The 25,248-nt window shown below is 63.3% G+C and overlaps 4 protein-coding genes across 6 annotated transcripts; 2 read left to right on the top strand and 2 right to left on the bottom strand.

Annotated features, from left to right (window-relative positions):
* Position 1: 1 nt before the first annotated feature.
* Positions 2-4,997, bottom strand: ANTKMT (adenine nucleotide translocase lysine methyltransferase). Of its 3 annotated transcripts, XM_068525207.1 has the most exons (6): positions 1,516-4,997; positions 1,202-1,365; positions 885-989; positions 645-785; positions 383-433; positions 2-253 (listed from the first exon to the last, which is right to left on the bottom strand). In XM_068525207.1, the coding sequence occupies exons 2-6, from the start codon at positions 1,361-1,363 to the stop codon at positions 32-34; spliced, it is 681 nt and encodes a 226-aa protein (XP_068381308.1). In that variant the 5' UTR covers positions 1,364-1,365; positions 1,516-4,997; the 3' UTR covers positions 2-31. The 3 variants fall into 3 exon arrangements, with proteins under 3 accessions (XP_068381308.1, XP_068381307.1, XP_068381309.1); XM_068525206.1 differs by lacking the exon at positions 1,516-4,997 and having other exon boundaries at positions 1,202-1,477; XM_068525208.1 differs by lacking the exons at positions 383-433; positions 1,516-4,997 and having other exon boundaries at positions 1,202-1,480.
* A 40-nt stretch (positions 4,998-5,037) lies between these two features.
* On the bottom strand, positions 5,038-7,286 carry METRN (meteorin, glial cell differentiation regulator). Its single transcript, XM_068525202.1, has 4 exons — positions 7,119-7,286; positions 6,428-6,828; positions 5,451-5,510; positions 5,038-5,374 (listed from the first exon to the last, which is right to left on the bottom strand). Exons 1-4 carry the CDS (start codon positions 7,214-7,216, stop codon positions 5,058-5,060), a joined length of 876 nt encoding a protein of 291 aa, XP_068381303.1. The 5' UTR covers positions 7,217-7,286; the 3' UTR covers positions 5,038-5,057.
* Positions 7,215-18,670, top strand: LOC137750391 (skin secretory protein xP2-like). Its single transcript, XM_068524758.1, has 6 exons — positions 7,215-7,414; positions 7,530-7,651; positions 13,407-13,676; positions 13,784-14,015; positions 17,702-17,799; positions 18,519-18,670. The coding sequence occupies exons 1-6, from the start codon at positions 7,215-7,217 to the stop codon at positions 18,668-18,670; spliced, it is 1,074 nt and encodes a 357-aa protein (XP_068380859.1).
* Positions 18,671-20,659: 1,989 nt separating this feature from the next.
* Positions 20,660-23,789, top strand: FBXL16 (F-box and leucine rich repeat protein 16). The gene is made up of 5 exons (XM_068524499.1): positions 20,660-21,301; positions 22,031-22,539; positions 22,912-22,996; positions 23,309-23,372; positions 23,641-23,789. Exons 1-5 carry the CDS (start codon positions 20,660-20,662, stop codon positions 23,787-23,789), a joined length of 1,449 nt encoding a protein of 482 aa, XP_068380600.1.
* Positions 23,790-25,248: the final 1,459 nt, after the last annotated feature.

The following is a 25,248-nucleotide window of genomic DNA, read 5'->3' as shown; positions in this document are numbered from 1 at the left end:
CTGGAATCCACTGAGTCTTTATTGTGTCCAGTCAGCCAACCTGAGAATTGGGGGCTCCAGGTACGGAGGCAGAACTAGGCCCTGGGACAGCCTGCCCAGCCGGCCCACCACTGTGGACATCATAGGCCCAGACGCGGTCCAGGCCCTCACCCAGTACAGCCACAGGTTGCCAGGTGGGGAGGGGGAAGCGCCCAGACACCACTCGGGCTCCTGCAGGCAACTCTGCCTGTAACTTGTCCTCCAGCAGTGGGAGCTATGGGAGAGAGGGGAGGTTGGGGTGGGCAGGGTGGAACACAGCTCTCCCTACCCAGCTCCTCCAGGCCCAGCACCTACACTGGGGATGGCTCGGGCCTCCCATGGGGTCAGCAAACCCCAGACCTACCACGCTAGGAGCCAGGAACACAGACACATTGTGGCAGTCCCTCAGGCTCACCTGCAGGAAGAGGAAATCACCCCAGCAGGGATTGGGGCCCCAGCAGGGAAAGAGGCTTGGTGGGCATGGGGTAACTGCAGCTTCCAAGTCCCAGCTCCAGCCTGCCCAGGTGGCAGAGGTGCCTGGCACTGTCAGCAGGGTGGCCAAGCTAGAACTGGAAGCATGGAGATCAGGGGTGGGGTCTGAGGGGGTCCAGGACTCCCTGGATTACCTTCCAGAGGTTCTCACGGCGGTAGCTGACATTGCCCACACATCCTGCCCTCCAGGCATGCAGCCACGCCAGCCCCACCAGCCACGGGTTCAGCTCATAGCCCACAGCTGGGCGGAGACCGCACTTGTGGGCAGCCAGCACCTGTGGGCACAAAGAGCGTCAGGACCAACAGATGGGGAGGTGCGCTCACGGGAGGGGTCAGCAAAGACATTCCCCAACACACACGAACACGGTCCTTACAATCCTGCCATCGCCAGAGCCCAGGTCCACCATCTTTCCTGGACGGCCTCGCAGCAACGACAACACGTGCTCCACCTGCCTGGCACTCGCGCCAACATAAGGCACCTGTACAAGGAAGCAGGCGGGACTGTGAGGGTGGGGGGCCTGCCTCCTGGGCTTCCTTTCTTAGAGTGGCCTGTCCGGTCCTACCTAAAGGAGGTCCCAACCCACAGCCCTGGAGTAGCTGCACCCTCCCCCTTAGCGCCACACTCCAGGCCCCGCCCCCAGCCCGGGCCCGCCCAGCCGGCAGCTGGTCCCCACACCCCTTGGCCCAGCACCTGCAGCCGCAGCGGCACGCGGCGGAAGCCCGGCTGCAGCAGCAGTGCCCACACGGCGTAGGCGACCAGGCCCGAGCCCGCCGCCACCTGCAGCAGCTCCAACGCGCCTAGCCGCCGCTCGCGCAGCTCCGTCAACGCCTCGGCCGGGTCGTCCTGCTCCATGGCTGCGGGAGAGCGGCTCAGGGTCGCCCCACCTCAAGGCCCCTCCCCGCCTCAGGTCCGAGACCCTCATGCCCCGGCCCGGACCTGGAGAGGGCCGTCCTCCCCACCGCCCCCGGCCTGCGCGGCGCCCCTCCTTCCCGCTCCGCGCCTACCAGACCCGCGGCGCCGCGCCGGAAGAGGCGGCCGCGGCGAGACACCGGAAGCGGCCGGGAGAGCCTGAGCGGCTGGTCCGCTCGCGTTCCGCTCCGTCCGGGTCCAGGGACCCTCCCGGGGGTTCCGGACCGCGGAGCCCTGGGGTCCGGGGCTACCCTCGCGGGTTCTGGCCGCACAGCATCCTGCCTGTAGCCCGCGTCGCTCAGCTTCGTTGGCCCACGCCGCGGATGGTTGCTGCGGGCCTGTCCTGGGCGCTGCGGACCCCTGGGGCTGCACATCCCAGCGCGGGGAGACGCCCGAGGGAAGCCGTGCCGTGGATCCAGTTAACTGGCAGCGGAGGCCCGTGCGGTGTGGCTGGAGCCCAGGGGCGGCGGTCAGCCCGGGGGCAAGGGCTCACCGGGGAGACGCCGCGCCGCACACCCCGAAAGCCAGCCAAGCCCAGGAGCAGTCGCGGGGAGGCCACCCGGGCCCCTCCCACGGCTGAAGGCAGTTAGCCCGAGTGCGCAGGAAACGCAGGATGCGCAGGGTTCGGCGGGGGCGGTGGGAGTTTGAGCTTGGCTGAGGGGCAGGGCGGAGGGGGTTGATAAGGAGAAATTTAGCAGAACCGAGAAGACACGCTGGCTCTCTCTGAGCGTCATGGGAGGGGAGCCGGATGTGAGGTGCTGGGCGCTCTGGCAGCTGGCCCAGTCAGGGGGATGGGAGGAAGAGCCCCAGGAGCTGGGGAGACCACCTTCCTTCCCCAGAAAATGTCACACACACGAAGAAAGATTGAGTTCCCGGAAGTGACCTGATGAAGCCTGGGAATGGGAGAGGCAAGTGGGGGAACAGAGCCAGGACCCCCTCCTCACCCAACCCTGAGGCCAAACGTCCTTGAGTGGCAGAGACTTGTCTGCACACAGGCCCTGGGCTGGCTCCTCATCCATCCACGCCATCGGTCAGGAGGGACGGAGGCTGCTTCAGACAATGCAGGCATACTGGAGACCACTGCCCCCATCCCCAAGTGCAGACTGCCGCACACTTGGCCCCAGCTGCCTCCACTTGGGAAAGACAGGTGTTCCTGTGGCAGGAAACCCTGGTGCCCTGCTCCCAAGACCCGAGCACTGGAGAGGAGGAGGGCTGCTCCCCACCCCCATCTCAGAACCTCCTGTCTCCTTCCTGGCTGTCACTGGGCCCTCCCCATAAAAGGAGGATGTTCACTGGGCTTACACAGCATCCCACTCTTGTCTCTTTTGTTCCTTGTATTATTCCTGGTGCCTAGAGCAGCACCTGGTACCTAGAAGAAACTCAGTAGAAGCTGGTCGACTGAATGAAGGCACCTACCCTGACTCCCCAGTGTGCACACCCAAAAGTCACTCACCTTCACACCTGCACCCTGCTCCTCACCTTTGGGCACTGGGCACTCGAGTGCATACCTGTGTGAGTGCACATGCCCAGAGGTGCCCCAGAGGCACCTGCTCCCATAGCCCCAGCCCTCATGCTCACCCACACCGTTTCCCCTTGGCCACTCCCCTGTGGGCAGGCATGAAGCCCCTGACCCAAGCCTTCCAGGCTCCTCCCAGAGCACTCTGGGGCTCCTCTGGCCCTGTCAGCCACACCCACTTCTGCCCTTTCTGCTCCTTTTGCTGGTTGCAAAGCCAACACTTTCTCTGGAGGAGGGTGTGTGCATAGGAGGCGCTTCCTGGGGCAGGTGGGCAGAGGCCAGTGTCCAGCCTAGGGCCCAGCCCAGAGAAGATGCCCTACATTTTTCTGGACAGATGGTCCCAGAGGTAGTCCACAGTGACCACACTGGGTGTGGCCATGGGCCTCTGTCCAAACAAGGCTGTGGGGAGCTAGCCAGAGAATTAGGGCAAGAGCCAAGGGTGAGGTGCTCCTCAGCACTGGAGGGGAAACCCTCCTCGGGTCGGGGTCTGCATGGGCAGTGCAAAAGCCTCCCAAGACGGAGAGGAGGATGGCAGGAGAGCACACTCACCTCTTCCTCTTCTGGTCTCTACTAAGATACTCCGTGGTGGGGGGAGGGGGAAACAGGGTTACAACGGTCTGCAGTCCAGGAGAGAGGTCCAGGCTAGAGATCCAAATGTGGGGTCATCAGCATGTTGATGGTATTTAAAGCCAGAAGGCTGGCCCAGTTCTCCAATGAGGGAATGTCGAAATGTGCGTGGAGAGGAGAAGAGGTCTGGTGCCTGAGCTCTGAACAATCCATGGGTGCCAGTTTGAGTTTGGGGACGCGAAAGGGCACAGCAAGGAGCCTCAGGAACAGCAGAAGGTGGGAGGAGCCCAGGGGAGCCTACCATCCAGGGTGACTATGCTCCCACCCACAATTCTCACCAGTCCCCACAGCAAGTGGCCCGTCCAAGTGAAAGGACTGTGTACCCGACACGAGTGTAGCCTTAGACAGCCCGCCCCACGGAAACTCCAGGGCAGCCACTGGAGTGATGCAGTGTCCACACAGGGTGTGGCCACATGAGGTACCTATATCAGCCAAATCTGGCAGAAGTGGCCCTGTGTATCCTTGTTCCTCTCCCAGCCTCAGTTCCTGCCTGCGGGGTGGCGGGGCCCCTTCTCCAGTGAGGGCTGCCAGGCAGAGATGGGAAGTTGTTTCTGGGACTCAGCCCAGGCACCCCACCAGACCTGAGCTGTGGCCCTCTTTCCCAGGAGCTGTGGGGCTGGGTCAGCAGAGTCAGCTCCCTCTGGGTTCAGTAGTCCCACGTGCACCCCCATCCTGGGGCCTTTCAGCCTCAGGACCGTCAGCTTTGTCCAGACTGCGCTGGCCCTTTATGTGGCTGAGGCTGGAGAGGAAGGCGGGGGCAGCGACAATGAGGCCAGTGGCGGGAAACGGTCCTTAGAGACCCCATTGTGTGCCCCTGCCCACTAGAAATGGGCAACAAGCAGGACCCTGCAGAAGAGACCCCACAGCCGTCAGGATGCTGGGCACGTTGCAGGGGCCTGTGGACAGAGGGGCCCATTCTTCCCCAGGGGCAGAGTGGGGCCAGGATGATTCTGCTGGGCTTGCAGCGAACCATGCGGGGAAGTCGGTGGCCCGCCAGATTGCAGCCCCTTCCCTCAGGTTGGGAGTGGTGTCGCCTGCCTCCCCCTACAAGGGCCTCCACCCACCTCAGACCTTGGGTGTTATGGCCCCCTTTCCACTCCCACTCTGAGCAGTGGAATCACCTGGCATTGGGGGCAGCAGAGCTGAGGGTGACGTGAGTGGGGGGGGTCCCTGCATGCCCCCACCCAGCAGCAGCCCCTCTCCAGGGCGTGGGCTGGGTGGCCTTAGACATGGCACCACTGTCCCAGAGCCTCAGTCTCTGACTCTATGAAGTGGGAACTGGGCAGTGCCGGGGGCTGTGGGAGAATAAAGTGAAGTGAGGCAGGCCCAGGGCTGGGCTCAGGCACGAGCACCCGATGCACATTGGCTAATGCAAGCAGCGTTCTTATTGGTTATTGCTATTACCTCGGAAGCAGTTGGTACTGTGATGCCATCTGGAGGCCACCCCCCCCACCCTCCTACCCCCCCCCCCCCAGCACCCTGCTCCCAGGCCCCTCAGTCCAGCACCACCTCACAGGGGTGGAGGTGGTCAGCATGGGCAGCCATGTAGGCACGGCTGAATTCCTGGAAGCGGGGTGCACAGCCCAGCCAGGCCTCACCAAAGCGGCTCCAGCCCATGAAGAGGAAGGTGCCAGGGCCAGGGTGGACGCCACAGTGCAGTGGGGTGCGAATGGAGGCCTGCGCCTGTCCCCCAGGGCCCCCCACCCGGAACAGCGGCAATGTCTGGCGAAGGACACGGGCGGCGGCCACGGTGATAACAGACTCCTGCAGCTCTGTGTCGTGGGCAACCCCGTGGATGGTTCCATGGATCACTGTGGGGACACATGTTGGCCAGTGGCATTCAGGGGAAGGCAGGCCCCTGGCTCGCCCCACAGGGGGGACACTCACCAAAGTCGCTGGTGCACACGGCCAAGAGGAGCTCGGCATCACTGCAGGGTCTGCAGGCACCTGGCATGCAGGGGAGGTCATGAGTGGAGGCCCTGCCCTCTCCAGGACTACCCGAGCCCTCCCCCAGCTGGACACAGGATAGAGAGGGCAAGCTACCAGACCCCCCTCAGGGCCTGATGGCAACTGGGGAGTCTCAGGGACCATGTGTACACACCCTGAAGACACCCTGTACTTGGAGTGACACTGCAGGCTCGTGCATGCATCACACACACGCACAGACATGAGCCTGGGGGCTGTGCCCAGCATGCAGGCACAAAGACCCACCGAGCTGGAGCTCAAGGGTCTGGGCGCACGAGGCACACGCTCTCGCACACCCATCTCCAGGCAGCACCAGCAGGCGGTAACCCCTTGGTCTCCCAGAGCTGCTTCCTGGGGCCCAAAGTCACCGGCCCAGCCCACGTGGCAGGATGTTATGGTGGATTCGAGGGTCAGGAGACAGAGCAGAGACCCCCATCCCCTGTGAAGTTAGGCTCCAAGCTCCAGGAGAGCAAAAAGCTGGGCCTGGTGCCCTGCCGGGAGGCGGGGCTGCATCTCCATGGTGACCGGGCTCACAGTGGACTTCTGTTGTACTGGGCTGGGGGAGGGGAGGGAGGTCACCGCTGGGCCAGGGAGCCCTGGACAGCTTTGGCCGTCATCCCCTCCCCCAACCCTTCAGGGACCACGGGCCCGGGTTGCCCTGCCCGGCCTCCCCTTCCGGGATTCTGCCCTCTGTCAGCAATTTCCCTAACCCGCAAGGTGAGGGCTTCCCCTCCCCGCCCCCCACCTGTCCTGGCGCTGCTACTCACTAGCTGTGTGCCTTTGACAGGCTGCCTCGGTTTCTCCCTCTATGCACTGGGGAGGACAGGCAGGTTCCCACCCAGCGAGGCCAGGGAGCGACTGCACGACTCCCACCCGTCCCCACCCAGACCTGCACTCACCATCCGCACTGAGGCCGTGGGCCTGCGGAGGCAGCTCTGGACGCCCGTCCTCCCGAAGTTCGAAACGGAAGGAGGCCACGCGACGGCTGATGTCGGGATGCGGGGTGGCCTGCAGGAAGAGGGCCCGGCGCTCGCGGGGACCCCAGCGCACGCATCGGCCCCCGGCCGGGCCTGGGCCCTCAGCCAGCAGCAGCTCCAGCACGCCGCCCGCCCGCTCCGCGAAGACTTGGGCGCCTGCGAAGGGCCGCGCCGGCCTCAGGCAGGCGATGCCGGGCCGCGCGCCGGGGTCGGAGCCGCCCAGGGTGAGGCGCAGCGCCCCGGCCGGGTACAGCCACTCGATCCCGCCCTCCGCACAGACCAGGGCGAGCTGTCCCACGCTGCCGGGCTCCTGGGTCAGGCCGCTGCGGACCGGACGGGCGGTGTTGAGGCGGGCGGCCGGCGTCCACACCCGGCCAGCCCGCTTCCCCTGCACCCTCTCCCCGCAGCCATCAACAGCTGTGTCCACTTTGTGGAGAAGGAAACTGAGGCCCAGCGTTCTGGGACTCGGCGGGGGGCGGGGAGGGCAAGGATTCGGTGCCGGGACGGAGCGCCCCCATCCCAAAGGGCTGGCGACACATCTTCCAGCCCCCTCCTAAGGGGCGCGCAGAGTCCCAGGGGGTTGGCCCGCGCGGGGTTCCAGTGGGGCTCGTACCTGCCCCTCCAGCTGCAGCGGTCCTCCGAGTAGCCGGCGCGGGCGGCTGTGGCCAAGAGGCCGAAGCAAAGCGCGCAGAGCAGCGCCGGGGGCGGCATGGCGCGCGGGGACACGCGGGGGCGCGGCGGGAGCAGCCGGGGCGTTGGCCCCAGCCCCGCGCAGCCCCCACCGCCCGCGCCTGCCAGCCGCCCACCCGGCCGGGAGCCTGGAAGCTGCCGGGAGGCAGTGGGCGGGCCGAGAGGCCAATCGCGCCGCGGTGCCCGAACTTTCCACCAATTGCAGCGGCGCTCTCGGGGGTGGGAGGACCAGCCCGTGGCCCAGGAGGCGGTGGGGAGGGGGTCCACGGCCGGACGTGTTCCGTGTCACCTCCTCGAGGTACCCCCCTACTTCCCCCCCCACCCCCGCCTCCAGCCTCGCCTTGCTTGCCGTCCTGGTCGGGCCACTGTCCTCCAAGCCCTTGGCCGGGGTGGAGGTGGTGCCCACTGGAACCTCTGGGGGAGGGGAGTTCATCTGGGTGGCTCTCTCCAAGACTGGTACCTAGGCTTCCATCCCCCATCTCTCCCTAACCTGGCCCTGGTGACTTCCCACAGGCCACGCGGTAACCCAGCGATGAGGGTCCAGGCACTGGGGCTGCAGGCACCGTGGAAAAGCAGGAGCAAGGACAGCCCTGAGCCCCAGAATCAGGCCCCTAGTAGGTCGGGACAAGCTGAAACAGGGCCCACTCTCATAGAGGAAACCCCGCCCCCAATGTCAATGTGTAGGCCAGGGAGGGGGTGGGGAGTAGGTTGTCAGGTGGGGACTGGAGAGAATGCCAGACAACGGGGAGGAGCAGACAGCCTTGGCCAAGGCCCTGAGGTGTGGACCCGGTGGATGGGACCCAAGAGCCTGGTGAAACCATGGGGTCAGATTACAGAGGCCTTAGGCACAAACCCAGGACTCCAACCTCACACTGGAACCCTTGGGATCACTGAAAACTTTAGCTGACATAGACTCTCTGCCGCCTGTGGGTGTGAAGTATTTTTTTGGCTGTATTGGGTCTTTGTTGCTGTGCGCGGGCTTTCTCTAGTTGCGGCGAGCGGGAGCTACTCTTCATTGTGGTGCGTGGGCTTCTCTTGTTGCAGAGCACAGGCTCTAGGCACGCGGGCTTCAGTTGTTGTGGCACACGGGCTCAGTAGTTGTGGCTCGCGGGCTCTAGAGTGCAGGCTCAGTAGTTGTGGCACACAGGCTTAGTTGCTCTGTGGCATGTGGGGTCTTCCCTGACCAGGGCTCAAACCCATGTCCCCTGCATTGGCAGGCGGATTCTTAACCACTGCGCCACCAGGGAAGCCCGGGTGTGAAGTCTTTACCCCACTGTTCCCCCACCCCAGCCCTCCTGCTGCCCTGGGCCAGAAGTGCAGGCTGACAGATGAAGGCAGATGGCGCCAAGGGGAAGGGGGGCATTGGAGCCACTGCCAGACTGAGCATACCACTGCCCCCTCCCCTGGCTCCAGGGCCCTTCAGGGCCAAAGAGGGTCAAGGCATCCTCAGGGCTCAGCTGGCCCCTCGCCCTGGGCAAGGTGTAGTGGGAACCAGCTATCAATCACGATAGCCCAAAGGTGGACACAAGCCAAGTATCCATTGACAGATGATGCGTAGACAAAATGGGGTCTATCCATACCGTGGAATATTATTCTGGTTAAAAAGGAAGGAAATTCTGCCACATGCTACAACATGGATGAACCTAGAAGACATTATGTTCAGTGAAATAAGCCAGGCACAAAAGGACAAATATGAGTCTATTCATTTGAAGTACCTAAAATAGCCAAATTCATAGAGAAAAAGTAGAATGAAGGTTGCCAGGGGCAGGGGGATGGGGAGTTGGCGTTTAATGAGGACAGAGTCTTCAGTTAGGGAGGATGAAAACGTTCTGGGGATGGTGGTGATGGCTGCACAACAGTGCGACTGTACTCGACACTCCTGCACACTTAGACGTGGTTAAGATGGTAAGTTTTATGTGTATTTTACCCAATTACAAATTTAAAAAGGGGTACACAGGGCCTGGTGCTGGGCACATAGAAGGCAAAAGAGGCTCCACTAGAAGGAAGGGAGCGGGCACCCCAGTCAGCTGCCCTTGCTGAGACAGTGGGTCCACTCCTGGCGAGTCACTGGGGCCCTGACTGCCCTTGCATAGGCCTGGGAGGCCGACAGTGGGCTCCAGGCGCCCTCTGGTGGCAGTGTGAGGAGTCAGCCTCAGACCCACCTCCCACCAGTCTGGGGCCCCTGGCTCCCCACCCTCCTCTTCCCCCGGAAAATTGGCTAGTGTCCGTGGGTGCCTGGGAGGGGTTCCTAAAGGGTGACCTAGTCGAAAGGACTGAGCTGGCCCCCTCAACACCAGGCTTCCCCTGCCTTCTGCCCCAGCTGATTCTTCAAGGGGCCCAGTGGTGATGCTGACTGTCACCCACAGAAGACCACAGAAGGCTGCCTCTCCTCACGGCTCCTGGCCCCACGCCCTGTGGGTGCTTCCCCGAAGTACCCAGTGTCATAAGCCATCAGAGGTCTGCCACCCACAAGACAGGGCGCCCAGAAGGCCACGCCTGGCCTTGCTTGCTGTGGGTGCAGGAGCAGACATGCTCAGTAAATACCTGGAGAGTGAGTGCATGGATCGATGAAGGATACCCCAAATCTCAGGTAACTCCCCCAACATCTGTGCTCGGTTTGGAGGCTCCTTCATGTGCCCCCAGCTCCAAACCCTTCAGCGCCCTGACCCTCCAAAATGGGCCTCTCTGCACTCCCACTCAAAACCCAAGTCCTGGCAGAGGACTAGAGCAGATGCTGGGACAAGGAGCAGTCCAAGTGAGCCCTGCCCTCCAGCAGGGGAGGCAACCCCACAGGGTAAGGGGCACAGGTGAGGAGCACAGGTGACCGAGGCGGGGGCTGGGCTGGTCCGGGGCCTGTGGGAGCTATACAAAGGCCAGACAGAGGCAATGGGTGTGGAGGGATGGGAAGAGTGCCCCAGGTCTGGGTGGAGCTTAGGGCCAACCAGGGACAGGAAGCTGGCCAGTGGGAGGTGGAACTTGGCTTCGAGGGGACAGTGACCCTAGCTCCTGAGGAAATGGTGAGAAAGCCCAAAAGGGTCAGGTTCTCCCAATTGCCCAAGACCTCCCACTTGGGCTCCCATTTCAGCAGAAGCAGGGGAGAGGGAGAGATGGGGGCTAAGCAGAGGCCAGTTCAGCCTTGCCCCCAGCTGAGCCTGTGGCCGCCCAGACCACTGCAGCCAGTGGTCTTGAATGTGTGCTCTAGTTGGCCCAGGGCTGGGCGCTGCACCCCTTGGAGGGGCTGGGAGCAGGGGACAACGGAGACAGTTCCCACAACTGAGAGCCAAGGGGTGCCAGGAAGCTGCCACCAAGTGACACGCTCCAGTGGTGCCCACCATGAACACTGGCCTGGAATGCTCCTGACCAGCCTGACCTATGGAGCCCTAGGGTGCTGGAGTGACCAGCCCTCCCAGAGACCCCATCAGGGAGACAGTCATATCTGCCAATTCTTCCGGGCAGCCTGAGCAGGTTGCGCTTCACCTGCACACCCCGCCACCTCCACTCCCAGGTGGAATCTGGCCTTGCCCACCTATGAGCCTGTACCTTGGGGCACATGACAAGTTTCCTCCCTTGATGAGAAATCCACCCCCCTCCCCACCCCACATACACCTTGCATCTTCTCTAGGAGCCAAAAACGCAGCTGCAGATTGATTTGCAGCTGAGCTAAAAATAACTGCCAGGCTCCAGCCAGGGCCCAGGAAAATATCCCATTGCTAGGAGACGTTACTGGGAGACCGCCATTGCTAGGCAACAGGGTTGCCATGGTGACAGCTGGGCCCTGAGTCATCCTCAGCCCCGGCTGCTCCACCCCCCTGCCCCTGGTGAGTCGGGCCTGTGTCCCGGGAGGAGGGAAGGCAGGGAGCAGAAGCCGGAAGCAGCAGAGAGGCCTGCTGCCCACCGCCCGCCACCCACAGCTGCCAGGGCCACCCCACGCTGCAAGGTTCTCACTTCTGTGGGCGCCCATCTGGCTTCGGTGGTGAGGACTGGCAAACACACTTGTGGCCTTCCCACCCCACATGGTCCCCTCCCCAGGCACTCTCGGGGCTCCTGCCTCTGGGTGGGGAGCAGAGACAGTGAGGGGCCCAGTGTCCATGTTGCCCCACAGCTTCAGAGCAGGAAGCTTCAGAGCAGGAAGCTTCAGAGCCGGCCTAATCACTAGGGAGCACGGGGCTCTCACCACCTGTGCTGCACTAGGATCTTCAGGGCAACCCCTTGGACCCCAGACTCATTTTCCAGGCGGGGAACTACTTGTCTGAGGCCCCATCCACAGAGGGAAGATTTGGGCCCAGGCATGTGGTTCCAGGGCACACATATCACCCCAGAACTCCCAAGGAAAGGCCTGAGGACCTCCTGTGAGGAGCTTCAGGGAGTTTCAGAGCCACTGCCCCAGGCCTCCAGAGCCATGAGGGTGACCTCCATGGTAAGAAGCCCCATTCCCTGATGTGACAGTGGCTCCCTCTCTCACAGTCTTCCAAGGTCTCAGATCCTCACCCCCTCATGCTCCAGAGCTGGAAAGCCCCAGCTGCCTGGACTGGGGAGACTCCTCCATGCCTAGGCATCAAGACAAGGGGTGCTCCAGTTGAGGGGTGAAGGTACTCCAGGTGAGGGGTGCTCCAGGTGAGGGCATGATCTAGGTGAGGGACATGGTGCCCTCCTGGCCCTGGAGGGAGGCCAGTGTAGCTGAGACTCCAAGAGCAAGGGGCCAGGTACAGGGCAAGGCTGTGGGCTGGCAGTGCCAGAGACTCAGGGCTTTGCAGGCTGCAGCAAAGAGCAGAGGGAGCCCTGGGAGCATGGGGACCGCATCTGCACTGTAAAGTGACCCCCCTGCACCTGGGAGAACAGGTGGGGGCAGAGGTGAGCAGGGCACAGGTGTTCAGGAGGCCCCCACGGCAGTATGCATGTCCCTCTGAGCAAGAGCTCTTCGCTCAGATTCTCCCAAGGCAGGTGGCCCCTCGGGCCCCTTTGAGGGCATAACTTGCTCTCTGCCTGGGGCCCTGGCACCTGCTGAGGGGCAAGAGCCCCTCAAAGTGCAAAGTGAAGTCCTGCCTACCAGTCAGGGCACTGTCCACATCGGGGTCCATGCCGACCCACGCCTGCTCTCACGGGGTGGAGGCTGAGCGCACACTAGACGTGACCCGATGGGTCAGACAACACTCTCCCGGTCACCCTGAAGTCTTCACGCACCCCCTGCCTGTCCCACCAAGCCTCCCCCTTTGATCACTGTCAGCAGGATGGTGACTCTTCAGTCCCTGCCACACAGAAGAGCTGCCTTCACCCCCGCCAGCGTCCCACAAACAGCCAGAGTGGCACCCCCCAAACCAGCCAGGGACAGGCCAGCCTGCTCCCCCTCCACTGCCCTCACCTCACACCAGCCCCACTGGGTCCCACTTCCTGTCAAAATGTTGCAAACAACAGCTGGTTTCATTTTCTGTTAAGACTCTCAGGGGGCTGCCTCTCTGCCCTGAGGCTCTTTCCCTGGTGTGAAAACCCAGCTTTGCTCTCCCTGCACCTGGTCCTTCTGCCATCTCCACTCCCAGGAGGCCCCAGGATGGGCAATATTAGCCTCTGTCCTCTGCCCTGAGCTTGCTGGGAGGCCTGGCATCCCCAGTGGCCCAGACAGAGCCCTCCACACCCTCCCGCCAGGCCCCACCGCTCCCCCCGACCCTAACCTGCCCTATAAAGCTACCACCACAGCGGCCTCCAGGACCTTTGCATATCCCTTCCTGAACAACTTCGTCTGCCCTCTCACCCTTGGGAGACACAGTTTAAGCGTCTTGTTCTCAGGAGCCCCACTCCCACCACCACCCTCGCGCGGTCACCATCACGTGGCCCTCTTGAACGTTCACCGCACTCGTCACTCTCTGAAATGATCTACTGGCCTCTTGCTTCTCGGCTCTGCGGGTGTGCAACTGCGCTCCTCACTGAGGGAGGTTCCTGGGCCTGGCACCCCGCAGGTGCGCGGGAGATGCGAGGGCCGCGCAGGGTGCCTGGCCACCGGCTCCGCAAGAGGGGCCGGGAGGGGTAGGGTCGGACGGCCGGCGCCCAAGAGCTCGAGTCCTCTCCGCCCCGCAGGATTCGGGGTCCCCACAGCTCCGCAAAAGGCAGGGCTCGCTCCACCCGGCTCTCCCTTTGCGCGCCCAGCCCTTCCCTCGCCTTCCTCCCTCTCCCGCCCTCCCCTGCCCTCCTCTCCCCTCCCCGCCCCGCCGTGCGCCAGGGTTTGTTATTGTGCGGGCGCCCGTGGCGAGGGGAAGCGGGGGTGAGGGCCGGGATGGCGCGTGCCCGCGCGCGCCGCCGCGGGAGCGCGCTGTGCGCGCGGTAGGGCGCGGCGGGGCGGGGCGGGGCTCAGCATCCTCAGCGCCCCCGCCCGGGCTCGCCAACCCGGATTGGCTACCGGCGCCGGGGGCGCGCGAGGGAGCGGCGCTTAAGGCCGGGCGGGGGGCGCGCTCGGCGCCGCCGGCGGCCGGGGAGGAGCGCGGGGAGGAGGGCAGAGGAGGAGGGCGGGGAGGAGGAGGAGGGCGGGGAGGAGGGCGAGGGGAGGGAGGAGGCGCCCGCCCGGCTCCCTGCAAAGCGGCCTTATTTATCTGGGTACAGCCTCAGCCTCCCCGGTGGGAGGCTCGGGGCGGCCGATCCTCTCCCACCCGGGAGCTCCTCTCGAGGCGCGGCAGAGGGGGCCCGGCCAGGCCGGGCGCGGGGCGCGGCCGGGCCCTGACTGCCAGACCAGCACCTCGGCCGCCTCCCCGCTTCGCCGGTGCCCATGCCGGGCTCCCCATGACGGGAGGACGCCCGGTGGACAGCGTGGCATGAGCCAGGAGCCCGGGCCCAGGTAAGGTGTGTGTGCCGGGCCAGGCTTACAGGACGGGGAGGGGGCAGGCCACAACACCGCGGAGGCCACAATGAGGACGAGGCGGGGAGGGGGCTTGGGACAGCGCCGCCGCCACCCCCGGAGGGCTTACGTAACCGCAGCCCCTTCCCTGGCTGCTGCAGCTGGGCCTCCAGCCCTGCCAGGCCTTCCCGCAGCCCTTCACCCCAGATGGCTGGCCTGGTCGAGGCCCGATCCCCATGGCGACTGGACCAAGGCTGGGGGTCGGTGCCACTGTGCTGTTCCCCTGTGGAAGCCGAATTGCAGGACCCCAGTTGGGTTGGCTGGGTGAAGTCCTGGACTCCACTGCACTCTGGGCTCCCCACCCCAGCACCATGAGCCCCTGCGCCTGTGAGACAGGTGTTATATACAATTACACTCCAGGAGGAGCTTGTGAACGCGTGGCCCGGTGGCTGATCTGCCTCTGGACACCTGAACCCGGCCCTGTTTGGAGCTGCCACAGTGGGAAGACGAGGCGAAGGGAGGGGGCTGGCCACGTGCCTGGCTCTGGAGGAGGGGTTGGGCGATGTCCAAGGCTGAAGGGCCCCAGAAGGAGAACTGGGCACCCTGAGACTGCTGGAGGAGGGTCTTGTCCTTCTGGGAGTTTGAGTGGGTGGGGAGAGTCCCCACCCATGACCCCAGAAGGAGAGAAGGCCTGGTTGTTGGAGCATCAGAAAACCCACAGCCCACTGGCCACTCCTCCAGCCCCTCCCAGCCTCTGCACAGGAAGCCTTCCCTCCACGGAGAGAGCAGATGGCAGATGCTGCTTCACCTGCCGCCTCCGAGGGCCCACTGACCAGGGTCAGCTCAGGCCTCCCTGGGGCCAGATGGGGCATGGGGCCCTTTCTTCCAGCAGACTCCTTTGAGGGATACTGGACAGCAGCCTTGGAGCAGAAGGCCTGAGCTGGGTCAGGACCCTGAGAGGTTTGGGGTCCCACAGGCCAGGGCAGAGGCCTGATGGAGACCCACTGGCTTGGCAGGAGGTGGCCACAGGGCTGGACCGAGTGCTGTCTGGGGAGGAGGGAAATTCAAGCCCCGGTCATAAACACTGGCAGAGCAGGGAGGGCTGTTCAGCCCTCAGGGACCCCAGGATTCATCTGGCCCAGTGCCTGCCGCGTCCACGGCCTGGCCTGGCTCCCCCACCTCTACCACCCCTCGCCTTGGGAGGCCTATGGGCACCTCTAACGCTGGGGAGGTTCATGGGACAGATGCCACCCTGCAGCTCACACCCGCTTCCAAGGCACTTGCATGAGTCCTGTTTCCCACTGCTCAGAAGGAAACAAGTGGCCCCGAGGTCAGGGCACCTGGGACACTCAAGACAGCTGGGCCTCAGGAAGGCTTTCTCAGACAGGGAGACACGTCACCTAGAGGTCGGGGAAGGGGTTCCTTGGCTGGCACTGTCAGCTGTCCACAGCCCCCATCTTGTCACACGTGGGAGCTTGCTGCTGTGTCTCAGAGGGCTGGCTCAGGGGAAGAGCGACGGTGGCAGCAAATGAAGCACTATGGGGTAAGTGGGTGGCCCAGAACCTTCCCTACCAGTGGCCCGGGAGGAGCCTTAGCCAGACCAGCTGCAGAGGGTGGGCTCAGGCCACATTCCTTCCCTTGGCAGTGTTTGAGGCACTAGATGCCCCAGGCCTAGGCCCTGTGGGGCTCAGGTCCTTCAGAGCAGAGAAGCCAAGATGAGGGCTGAAGCCCAACACCCACCCCCGAGGCACCCGGCCCCACATTGGCTGAGCTGCCCTGAGTTTGGCCTCAGGACTTGGTCTGCTGAGCACCGACTCAGGTCTCTCCTGAGGCCCACGTGCTCCCTTCCCAGAGCCCCCAGTGCACGGGTGGGGCAGCCCGCACCCCAGAAGCATCTCCGAGCTGGGGGCGGGAGGGGAGCGCTGCTGCTAGGACGTGTGCAAAGTGGCAGGGATGTGAATGTGCCTGAGTCACAGGGCTTGTCATGGAATTTGTCAGCCTGCGCTGTGTCCCCAATCCCAAACTATCCTAGTTGTCACCCCAGCCCCTGGGGCCACCACTGCAGATCGACCTGATGTGAGTTTTTCTGGCTACCAATGCCCTGCCCAGCTCCATGGTCTTCAGCTGGCAGGGAGAACTGGTCAGTGCAGGTTCTACTGGGGCCGGGCCCCCCCAGCGTCCAGAGCATACTGCATTACATGGGGGCATCAGGGATGGAGGAAGAGACCTCTGAGCTTAGGACCATGAGGAGTGGGGCGTTTCCTGGGCATGAGCAATCTAAAAGAAGAGTGTCCCAGTGGTTGACATCAGCTTGCAGACTCTGGAAGAAGAGCAGGGGCATGACAGGGGCACGCTGGGAGAGACCCCAGCCGAGGGACCCAGGCTGGGAGGGCACAGGGACTGAAGCAGAACAGAGCAGAGAAAGGAGGTAGCAGCAGGTTGGTGGGGCTCAGACCAGCAATGGGTGGGGGGTGGGGCACGTGGTGCTGGGAAGAGCAAAGCAGGACCAGGCTTCCCTCCCCTCTGGTGCTTCCTGTCCCCTGCCCCCTGGGTCTGGCCAGATTATGGGGAACAGGCAGCCAGCTTCCTTAACTCTGCAGCTCTCAAGGGGGGGACTCAGTCAAAAAGGAGAATGAGCCGTCCTCTTCCCAAAGGTCTGAATAACGGCAAGGCCCACCCCAAGCCCCAGGGTCTTGGGAGCCTTCTCAGGGACTCTGGCACCAACCCCTCCCTCCCCTGTGGACACTGGCCTCTGTCACAACCAGGACTGACAAGCTGAGCTACAGCTCTTCCACTGACTGCCTTCCATCCCGCCTCCTGGGCCTCTGTCAGCTGCACCCCTTTCTGCATGACCCTGATAAATGGACTGCCATTCTTTTCATTCAGCAAGCACTCAGAGGCCACTCAGTAGTCATGCTGTCTGTCCTCAAGGAGTCCCCAGCCAAGGAGAGGCAGACAGGTAGACAGTGATGATAACCCATGTGATGGCGGAGACTCTGGAGATGCTTTCTCAGTGCTGGGGGTCCCCCAGGGAGAGGCAGGGGCAGTGCTTACACTGAAGGATGGAAGAGAAGGAGCTGGCAGGGTTAAGGAGCAGGGAGGCCTACTGAGCAAGCGGGGGGACCAGCATGTGCCCAGGCAGAGAGGGGGAGGGGAGGAGGAATGCAGGCCAGAGGGTCTGGCTGAACTGTAGGGTCAGAACTGGAAAGGGGCCAGAAGTGAGGCTGTGAGATGGACTTGCTGGGTCTCGGGGCCCAGTGACTTGACTTGCAGAAGAGGCAGCTCCTTATGAAGCCCCAGCATGGCAATCTGCAGACTCTTAGCCTGGAAGCCACCAAGGTCTGGAGTCCTCCTGCGAACCCCTGGGACCCCCCCATGCTTCACATGAGTCTGCTGGGGAAACACAGAGGCATGGTTAGCTCTCCTAAGTGGCACCCTGATCCAGCTCTGGCTCAGGCTGATGAGGACAAGACAACTAAAGTAGTGACCATCACCTCCCTCCTCCTGGGGTGAACCCAGGACCCTCGAGCCCCTGCAGCCTATCCCAGGAGGAGGCCTCCCCCAGAATTCCACTCCACACAGAGACACAACACACCAGGGGCTGAGGCTAAGAATAGTGCCAGCCTGACCATCTTATTTTAAAAGCCTCTTTTCCTGGCGTTAGCTCCTGGTGCTTATCCCTAAAGGGGAAGTAGTCCCCAGTGGACTGGCAGCTGCCCCTGCCCCATCCTGGCAGGAAAATCCAAGCAGGTCCTCCTAGCCCCACTGGGTGCAGCGGCGGCAGGTACCAAGAAGGTGGGAGGCTCTGCAACCCGTCTGGCTGGGGGGATGGGGCCAGGGTCAGGGCCAGGCAGAGGGGACCTCATCCCAGCCCCCCAGGGACCTCTTGCCTAACTGGCAGGCAGACCCATTTCCGAAGTGAACAGTGAGCATTCTCCCAAAGCCCTGATGCCTGGGCTAAGGTGTGGCTGTTTCTAGTTTTGAGCTAAAGAGCCAGGGCTCAGGCTGGGTCAGAGGCTTAAGGATGAGGAGCAGCCGGAGCACAGGAAGACCATGGACAAGGTTGGGGAGCAGCAGGGCTGCCTCTGTGGGAAGGCAGCTCCAACCCAGGGCGTGGGGGTGGTGCTGACCAACAGGCTGGCCAGTGCCTTCTGGCTGGGGATAGGGTGTGCAATGAGGGGCAGTCAGGCCTTGGGCACTCCCCACAGGCTGCTGAGGGCCATCTTTGGCATGGCCCCTCCCTCCTGTGGACTCTTTTCCATGGGCCAGTTCCACCCTGAGGTCTGGAGGGTGGGGATGGGACTGTGGGTGTATGCAAATGTGAGCTCCTGTCGGGGACGGGAAGGGAGCCCCGCAGATGCCCGGGGCATACACGTGATCCCCCCAACTCAGGCAGTCCACGTGCACACCCATGGCTGGGAGAATTTTCAACCTAAATCGGCACTGCTCTTGAGTTATTTCTCCCCTGGTGCCGCCTCCGCCGCCTCCTCCTCCGGATCTTAGCCGAGCGGGCGTCTCCTCCCCCCGCCCCACACCCCAAGCCTCCAGGGCCCCTCCCAGCTCCAGCTGAACTGGGTTTGCCGGGCCGTACCCCTCCCTACCCAACCCCGCCGCTGTCCGTGGTGGAGCGGACCGGGCCTGGCCTGGCCTCCTAGCCCGCGCGAGGCGGCTGGAGGGGTGCTGTCCATGGTGCTGCCGCCGGGCGTCAGGCCGGCCGCGCCTTCTCTGCAGGAAGCCGGCGTGCCCTGCTCTGGGGACACAGAAGGTATTCAGGCTGGGTCTACCCCTCTGTACCCAGCACAAACCACAGGAGGGAGTTGCCAGGATAGCCTCTCCACTGGCCCCAGGAGTGGGGCAGGGGCAATTGTGGGCTTCATCCTGTCCCTCCAAGAGGCACTGCTGTCCCAGGATGGTCCCCTCCTATGTACTGGCATTAAGTGATGTCGGGCAGCCCTCATGTCAGGCCACCCCTGCCACTGTGGGCAAACTGTACCTCCTGGGAACCTCCGGTTCCTAATCTGAAAACGGTGGTAACAGTAGTGCTTTCCCCTGTGCCCCCAACCCAGGCTGCTGTAAGGTTGAAATACACAATTATCCCAGTGGGCATTCAGCAAATGTTGTGAGGGATGTCGTGTATCAGCCAGTGTGAGGCTGCTACTACCTGGCCATGAGCTGTAGTGAAGGGGCAGCCAAGGTGTGGGAGCCTCCTCTGGGGAGGGAGGCCCTGGGGTGGACTGCCAGCCTGGAAGTTCATGGCTACCAGGGCAGGAAGGCCTTTGGACCCAAAGCTGGTTGGCAGCCATGAGGGCCACATGTTCCAGTAAGACCCTTGGACCCAGCCCAGGATGCACCCCCTCCCCAGATGTGGAATACTGGCAAGTGTTGTCCTGTCCAGGGCTTGGACGCCAGTGGAGAGTGTGGTGCTGGGAAGAGCAGGGCAGGACCACTGGCTCCCCTCCCTCCTGGGGGCTCCTGTCCGCTCACCCTTGGGCCAGCAAGCTCACTATGAGCCAGGCACTGCACGTAGTCCTTGTCACATGCTGTCCCGTGGGGCAGTGTCGTCACTTCCCAGGCTTTGAAGTGAGGAAAGTGAGGTTTGGAGAAGGAAGTGGCTCCCCAAAGCCACATAGCCAGAGTGGGGTGAGCCACTGGGTACGCTACCTCCTTGCTGAACGTCTGAGGTGGGGATGGGCAGGAGATATGGAATGTGGGACAGATGGTAGCACTGTGGGGGTCCTGCTGCCCCTTCTCTCCAGGGTCGTCTGTGCCCAGTGCCCTCTGCCACCCATTCACAGCCTTGGAGGCCTGAGGAGGGGAGCTGGGGGTTGGTCTCAGCCCCCACCCTGTGGGAAGCTCCCTACACATAGCCTTCCACAGCCAGCTCAGTGTCCATGTCTTGGCTCCACCACTTACTATGACCTCAGGCAAGCAACTCATGCTGCCTCAGCCATGATTTCCTCATCTGTACAATGGGTACAGTCATCACATCATCGTCCTCAGTGGGTTGAGTGGAGGATTAAAGAAACAGTATGTGTGCAGGGCTCACTGTGCTGGCATCACGGTAAGCACCCTGGGAAGACACCTGCCCTTTCTCTGGTTAGATTCTGAGCCACAGAACCTCCTGTAGCCACTGAGATTCTCAGAGGCTGGTGTGTGAGTCTCAGATGGTGTACTCAAACCACTCCAGACAGCTACGCTGGCACCCCATAGAGGAGTGGCCAGGGAATACCCCAAACCCTCAGTTCCCCAGCCCCTGTCCAGCAGAGGCAGGCCTGGCAGACATTGATGGTGAGCAGCAAAGGTAAAGGGAGCAGTCATGGGCGAATGTCCCTCCATCTCTGTTCTGTCATCTGTACCTAGGTCTCGAAAAGCTCTGTGAGTGGTATCGAAAAGCTCTGTGAGTGGGTGGAGGTTGAGCTCAGTGCATACAGTAGGTGCTCAAAGAGTGTCATGGTCATGACCAGCCCTGCCTTCCTGTAACTGCTCAGTCAGGGAGGGAGGGACTTACACTCAGATTCTTTCTGTTGGGTGGTTCTGGGAATGGCATGGGAGGGGACGACCATGTGTGGAAAGGAGTCCAGTTCTGCCCTGGCAGCAGACTCACTACCCTCTCCTGGACCCTGTCTGCAGACCGAGCGAGGAAGATGTCGAGCCCGGGTGTCGACGGCGACCCCAAGCCTCCATGCTTGCCTCGCAATGGCCTGGTGAAGCTGCCAGGCCAGCCGAACGGCCTGGGCACAGCCAGCATCACCAAGGGCACGCCGGCTGCCAAGAACCGCCCCTGCCAGCCACCCCTACCCACCCTCCCACCACCCAGCCTGGCTGCCCCACCGCCCCGGGCTGCTCTGGCCGGGGGCCTGTGCCCCCAGGCAGGGCTCCCCCTTGGTGGACCAGCCTTAGTCCCAGTGCCCGGGCCCCCGGTAGAGCGGCCGCCACTGGCCACAGACGAGAAGATCCTCAATGGCCTCTTCTGGTACTTCTCAGCTTGCGAGAGGTGCGTGCTGGCTCAGGTGTGCAAGGCCTGGAGGCGTGTGCTCTACCAGCCCAAGTTCTGGGCGGGCCTCACGCCTGTGCTGCACGCCAAGGAGCTCTACACAGTGCTGCCTGGAGGTGAGAAGGAGTTCGTGAACCTGCAGGGCTTCGCGGCACGTGGCTTTGAGGGTTTCTGCCTGGTCGGTGTCTCCGACCTGGACATCTGTGAGTTCATCGACAACTATGCCCTCTCCAAGAAGGGTGTCAAGGCCATGAGCCTCAAGCGCTCCACCATCACTGATGCCGGCCTGGAGGTGCGCACCACCACTGGCCCAGAAGGGCAGGGATGGGGGCAGGGCCAGGCAGCAGCCACTCAGCACATGTCGGGGGAGTAGGAAGAAGCTTGGGCACACAAGCAGCAAAGCAGCCAAGGGTGGGGTCGGTGTCCTGAGGAGGAGTGTAGCTCTGGGGTGGGGGGAGCAGGCCTGGCTACATAATTTGGGGGACTAAAATGAAAATTTGGGTTCCTTGTTCAAAGATGACTAAGAATTTCAAGACAGCAACAGCAAAGCAGTCAATTAAATGCGAGGCCATGCATGCCCAAGAAGCTCACATTGGGTAGGGAGGATGCTGGAGGAGGTGGGAGGAACAGGGGCAAAGGTCAGAGGAGTAGCTGTGGAGGCAGCCCCTTCCCCAGGACCTGGACTCTAACATCACATCATTAACACCTATGGCTCTGAGCACCTGCTCTGGCCAGGCCCTGGACTCCCAGGCCCCCTGTGCCCTGCCTCCTTTAGATGTTGTTCAAGTGTAACGAACACACTGTAAAGTGCACTTGTCAGAATACAGCTTGATGCATGTTTACACCATATACACGCTCAAGAACACAGCTTACTGCCCCTCGGCGGGCTCCTTCTGCCCTGTCTCCTACCATCCTCACCACGCCCTGGGGGAAGGGGCGTGTCTGGGGAAAATGTGGTAGGGTTGCACCCTGGCGAGGGGGGAGGTCGGGGCCTCCTGACCCCGCGCCTGCCCGCCCTCAGGTGATGCTGGAGCAGATGCAGGGCGTGGTGCGCCTCGAGCTGTCAGGCTGTAACGACTTCACCGAAGCTGGGCTGTGGTCCAGCCTGAGCGCGCGCATCACCTCGCTGAGTGTGAGCGACTGCATCAACGTGGCCGACGACGCCATCGCGGCCATCTCTCAGCTGCTGCCCAACCTGGCTGAGCTGAGCTTGCAGGCCTACCACGTGACGGACACAGCACTGGCTTACTTCACGGCACGCCAGGGCCACAGCACGCACACGCTGCGCCTGCTCTCCTGCTGGGAGATCACCAACCACGGCGTGGTCAACGTGGTGCACAGCCTGCCCAACCTCACCGCACTCAGCCTCTCCGGCTGCTCCAAGGTCACTGACGATGGTGTCGAGCTTGTGGCCGAGAACCTGCGCAAGCTACGCAGCCTCGACCTCTCGTGGTGCCCACGCATCACCGACATGGCGCTCGAGTACGTGGCCTGCGACCTGCACCGCCTGGAGGAGCTCGTGCTGGACAGGTGTGCGCGTCCCCCACCCCGGGGCCATGGAGGGCGGGGCTGGGCGAGGCCTGCCGGACCTCTAAGCAGGGAGCCTAGTGGACTAGTGGACAGGCCTATAGCTAGAGTAGGGCTGCAGCAAGGGGGGGGCGGGGCCCTCATAAGAGGCCTGCCTAGTGTGGGCTATAACGCGAGAGCAGGGCTGAGCTGTGTCCCCCCAGTAGGGAATACCACCGAGGGTTCAGGTGGGGGCGGAGCCTCGGTGGGGCGGGGCTATGGAAAGGGCGGGGCATGTTGGGGCAGGAGGGGAGTTCACGCCCGGGACACTTCGGGAAAAGGAGGAAGGGGTCGGGTGTTTTGAAGGTGGGCAGCCTCCTTCTGTTGCGACCACAGGTGTGTACGCATTACGGACACTGGCCTCAGCTATTTGTCCACCATGTCGTCCCTTCGCAGCCTCTACCTGCGATGGTGCTGCCAGGTATCAGCCCTCCATGCCTCCAGAGATCGGGGAGTAGGCAGGGGAGGTGGGGGGCACGGGGAAAGCCCCCACCCAGACAAGCCGCTGACCTGCACCCGGCCCGCTCAGATCCTGTAAGGAAGTCTGGGATCCCTCCACACCCAAGCGGCCGACGTAAGCGAAGCGCAGAGTCCCCAGGGCCTCACCGACTCCTTGGGGAGCTGAGAACCCCCGTTTTGAACCCACCCCCTGCCCCCTATGGCCTGACCCCAGGAGTGGGGCTCCCTCGGGGCGCGAACGGAAATAGTTAACTCGCCCCGCCTTCCCGCCCAGGTGCAGGACTTCGGGCTGAAGCACCTCCTGGCCATGAGGAGTTTGCGTCTCTTGTCTCTGGCAGGTGAGACCCCCTCCCCCCGCCGCCCTCCTGGACAGTGACCACCCACCCCCATTAGTCCGACTCCGCCAGCCCTGCCGGGTCCCCTGTGCAGACCCATACCTGGTGCTGACTCGCTGAGTCCCAAGTCCCAGTCAGAAGGCGGAGACGCCGGGCAAAGTTTAGCCCGGCCCGCTCCTGCCCGGCTCCCGAGCTCCCTCCCCCAGCCCCGCCCTCCGGAGCCGCCGGGCCGCGCCCACTCAGCCGCCGCCCCGCCTCCCGCCCGACGCAGGCTGCCCGCTGCTGACCGCCACAGGGCTGTCGGGCCTGGTGCAGCTGCAGGAGTTGGAGGAGCTGGAGCTGACCAACTGCCCTGGGGCTACCCCCGAGCTCTTCAAGTACTTTTCGCAGCACCTGCCCCGCTGCCTCGTCGTCGAGTAGCGCGGGGCCTCCCCGCCTCTCGGCCCCTCGCTCTCCTCCCGGCCCCGCCTCGAGCAGGGAGGGCGGTGGGCGGGCCAGCCCCGCGCACGCACGCACCCTCGGGGAATTTGTGCATGCCCCTCGCACCCGCAACTGCACGCCCGCCCTCCACCACGCCACAGCCGCCGCCATCGTTTGCCCGCCCGCTGGGTGCGGGGGGCTGGGGCTCGGTCCTGCGGGCTCTTTGAGCTCGCCAGACGGCCGCCCCTATCGCCTTCCCCGCCACACCCCGCTCTGTCTCCCCGCTGTCCCCCCCACCCCTGGCAGGGCCCAGGGGGATTGAGGGGAGCTGGGTCCCCCAGGACACAGGGGACCGGAAGAGACCCCAGGGCTTCGCGCATCTTCCACTGCACCGCGCCTGGAGCCCCCCGAGGGGTACGAGGGGAAACAGGCTGCCGCCAAAGCCATGGCCCGCCCAGGAGCCCAAGTCCCACCCGCCCTTCCCCCACCTCATACCAGCCTGACCCCAGCGACCTCCCCTCTTCCTTGCCGCTGTGTGAGACAGGCCGTGCTCGCCCCACCCCCATCCACAGGCCTAAGGTCTTTGGGCCCTGGCCAGGCTAGGGCAGAATTGGATTAGGAGAGGGACCGCTGGGCTGACAGTGACCCTGGCATAATCAACATTAGCCCAGCTGGCTCCAGTCCACTTCACCCCAGGGGTGGTACAGCTACCCTGAGAGACCTGAAGCTGGAGCGACCATCAGGGCCTGCAGGCCTTGGGAGCAGTCCTGGGTGGACCCTGCCCCGCAGCCCCTGTAGCCAGCTGGGCCCAGGCCCCTCAGCATCACACTTCACCCAGGGCAGGTATCCGTCAGGTGGAAGCTGGAAAAGGGGGCCCCAGCCAGCGGCTCCGATCTTCCAGTGGCCAGCTCACCCTCAACACCCAGAGGAGGGAGGGCTCCTTTCTAGCCTCACCCCCCTCCCCAGCTTCCCAAACTTCTACCTGCCCACATGGGTTCACCGTGTTCTGTCCAATCCCAATATATTGGGAGGTCCCAGGGGTGCTGGCACATCTTGGCAATTACTGAGGAGGGGGCTGGGACCCCTTTCCATCCCAACCTTGAGCCCTAGGATATACAGCACCCACATCCAATCTTGGGACACTCCCCCCACCCCCCATCCGGTTGGAAGAGAGTAACCAGTTTCCAGAGAGCCAGAGAGTGAGAGAGAGAGAGAAAGAGCGAGCGAGAGATGCTGTTGAAGAGAAACAGTTCAACAGCCCAAAGATTTCCCTGCCCCTGGAGCGCTGGCCAGAGGCTCCAGGGCTGAGGTGGTCAGGAGCCAGTTTCTTCAGCCCCTCCTCCCCACAGCTCCCTAGTGGGGAGGGGCAGCTGTCCATTTGTCCAAAGTATTAATGCAACTGAAGCTGTGATATTTCCAACGACTGTAGGAGGAAAAATTAGGGGGAGAGAGGAAAACA

This window comes from Eschrichtius robustus, chromosome 16, assembly GCF_028021215.1.
Source record: "Eschrichtius robustus isolate mEscRob2 chromosome 16, mEscRob2.pri, whole genome shotgun sequence".
Lineage (NCBI taxonomy): Eukaryota > Metazoa > Chordata > Mammalia > Artiodactyla > Eschrichtiidae > Eschrichtius > Eschrichtius robustus.
Note: the sequence above shows the minus strand (reverse complement) of the source record. Positions and strands in the feature narration are given on the sequence as shown.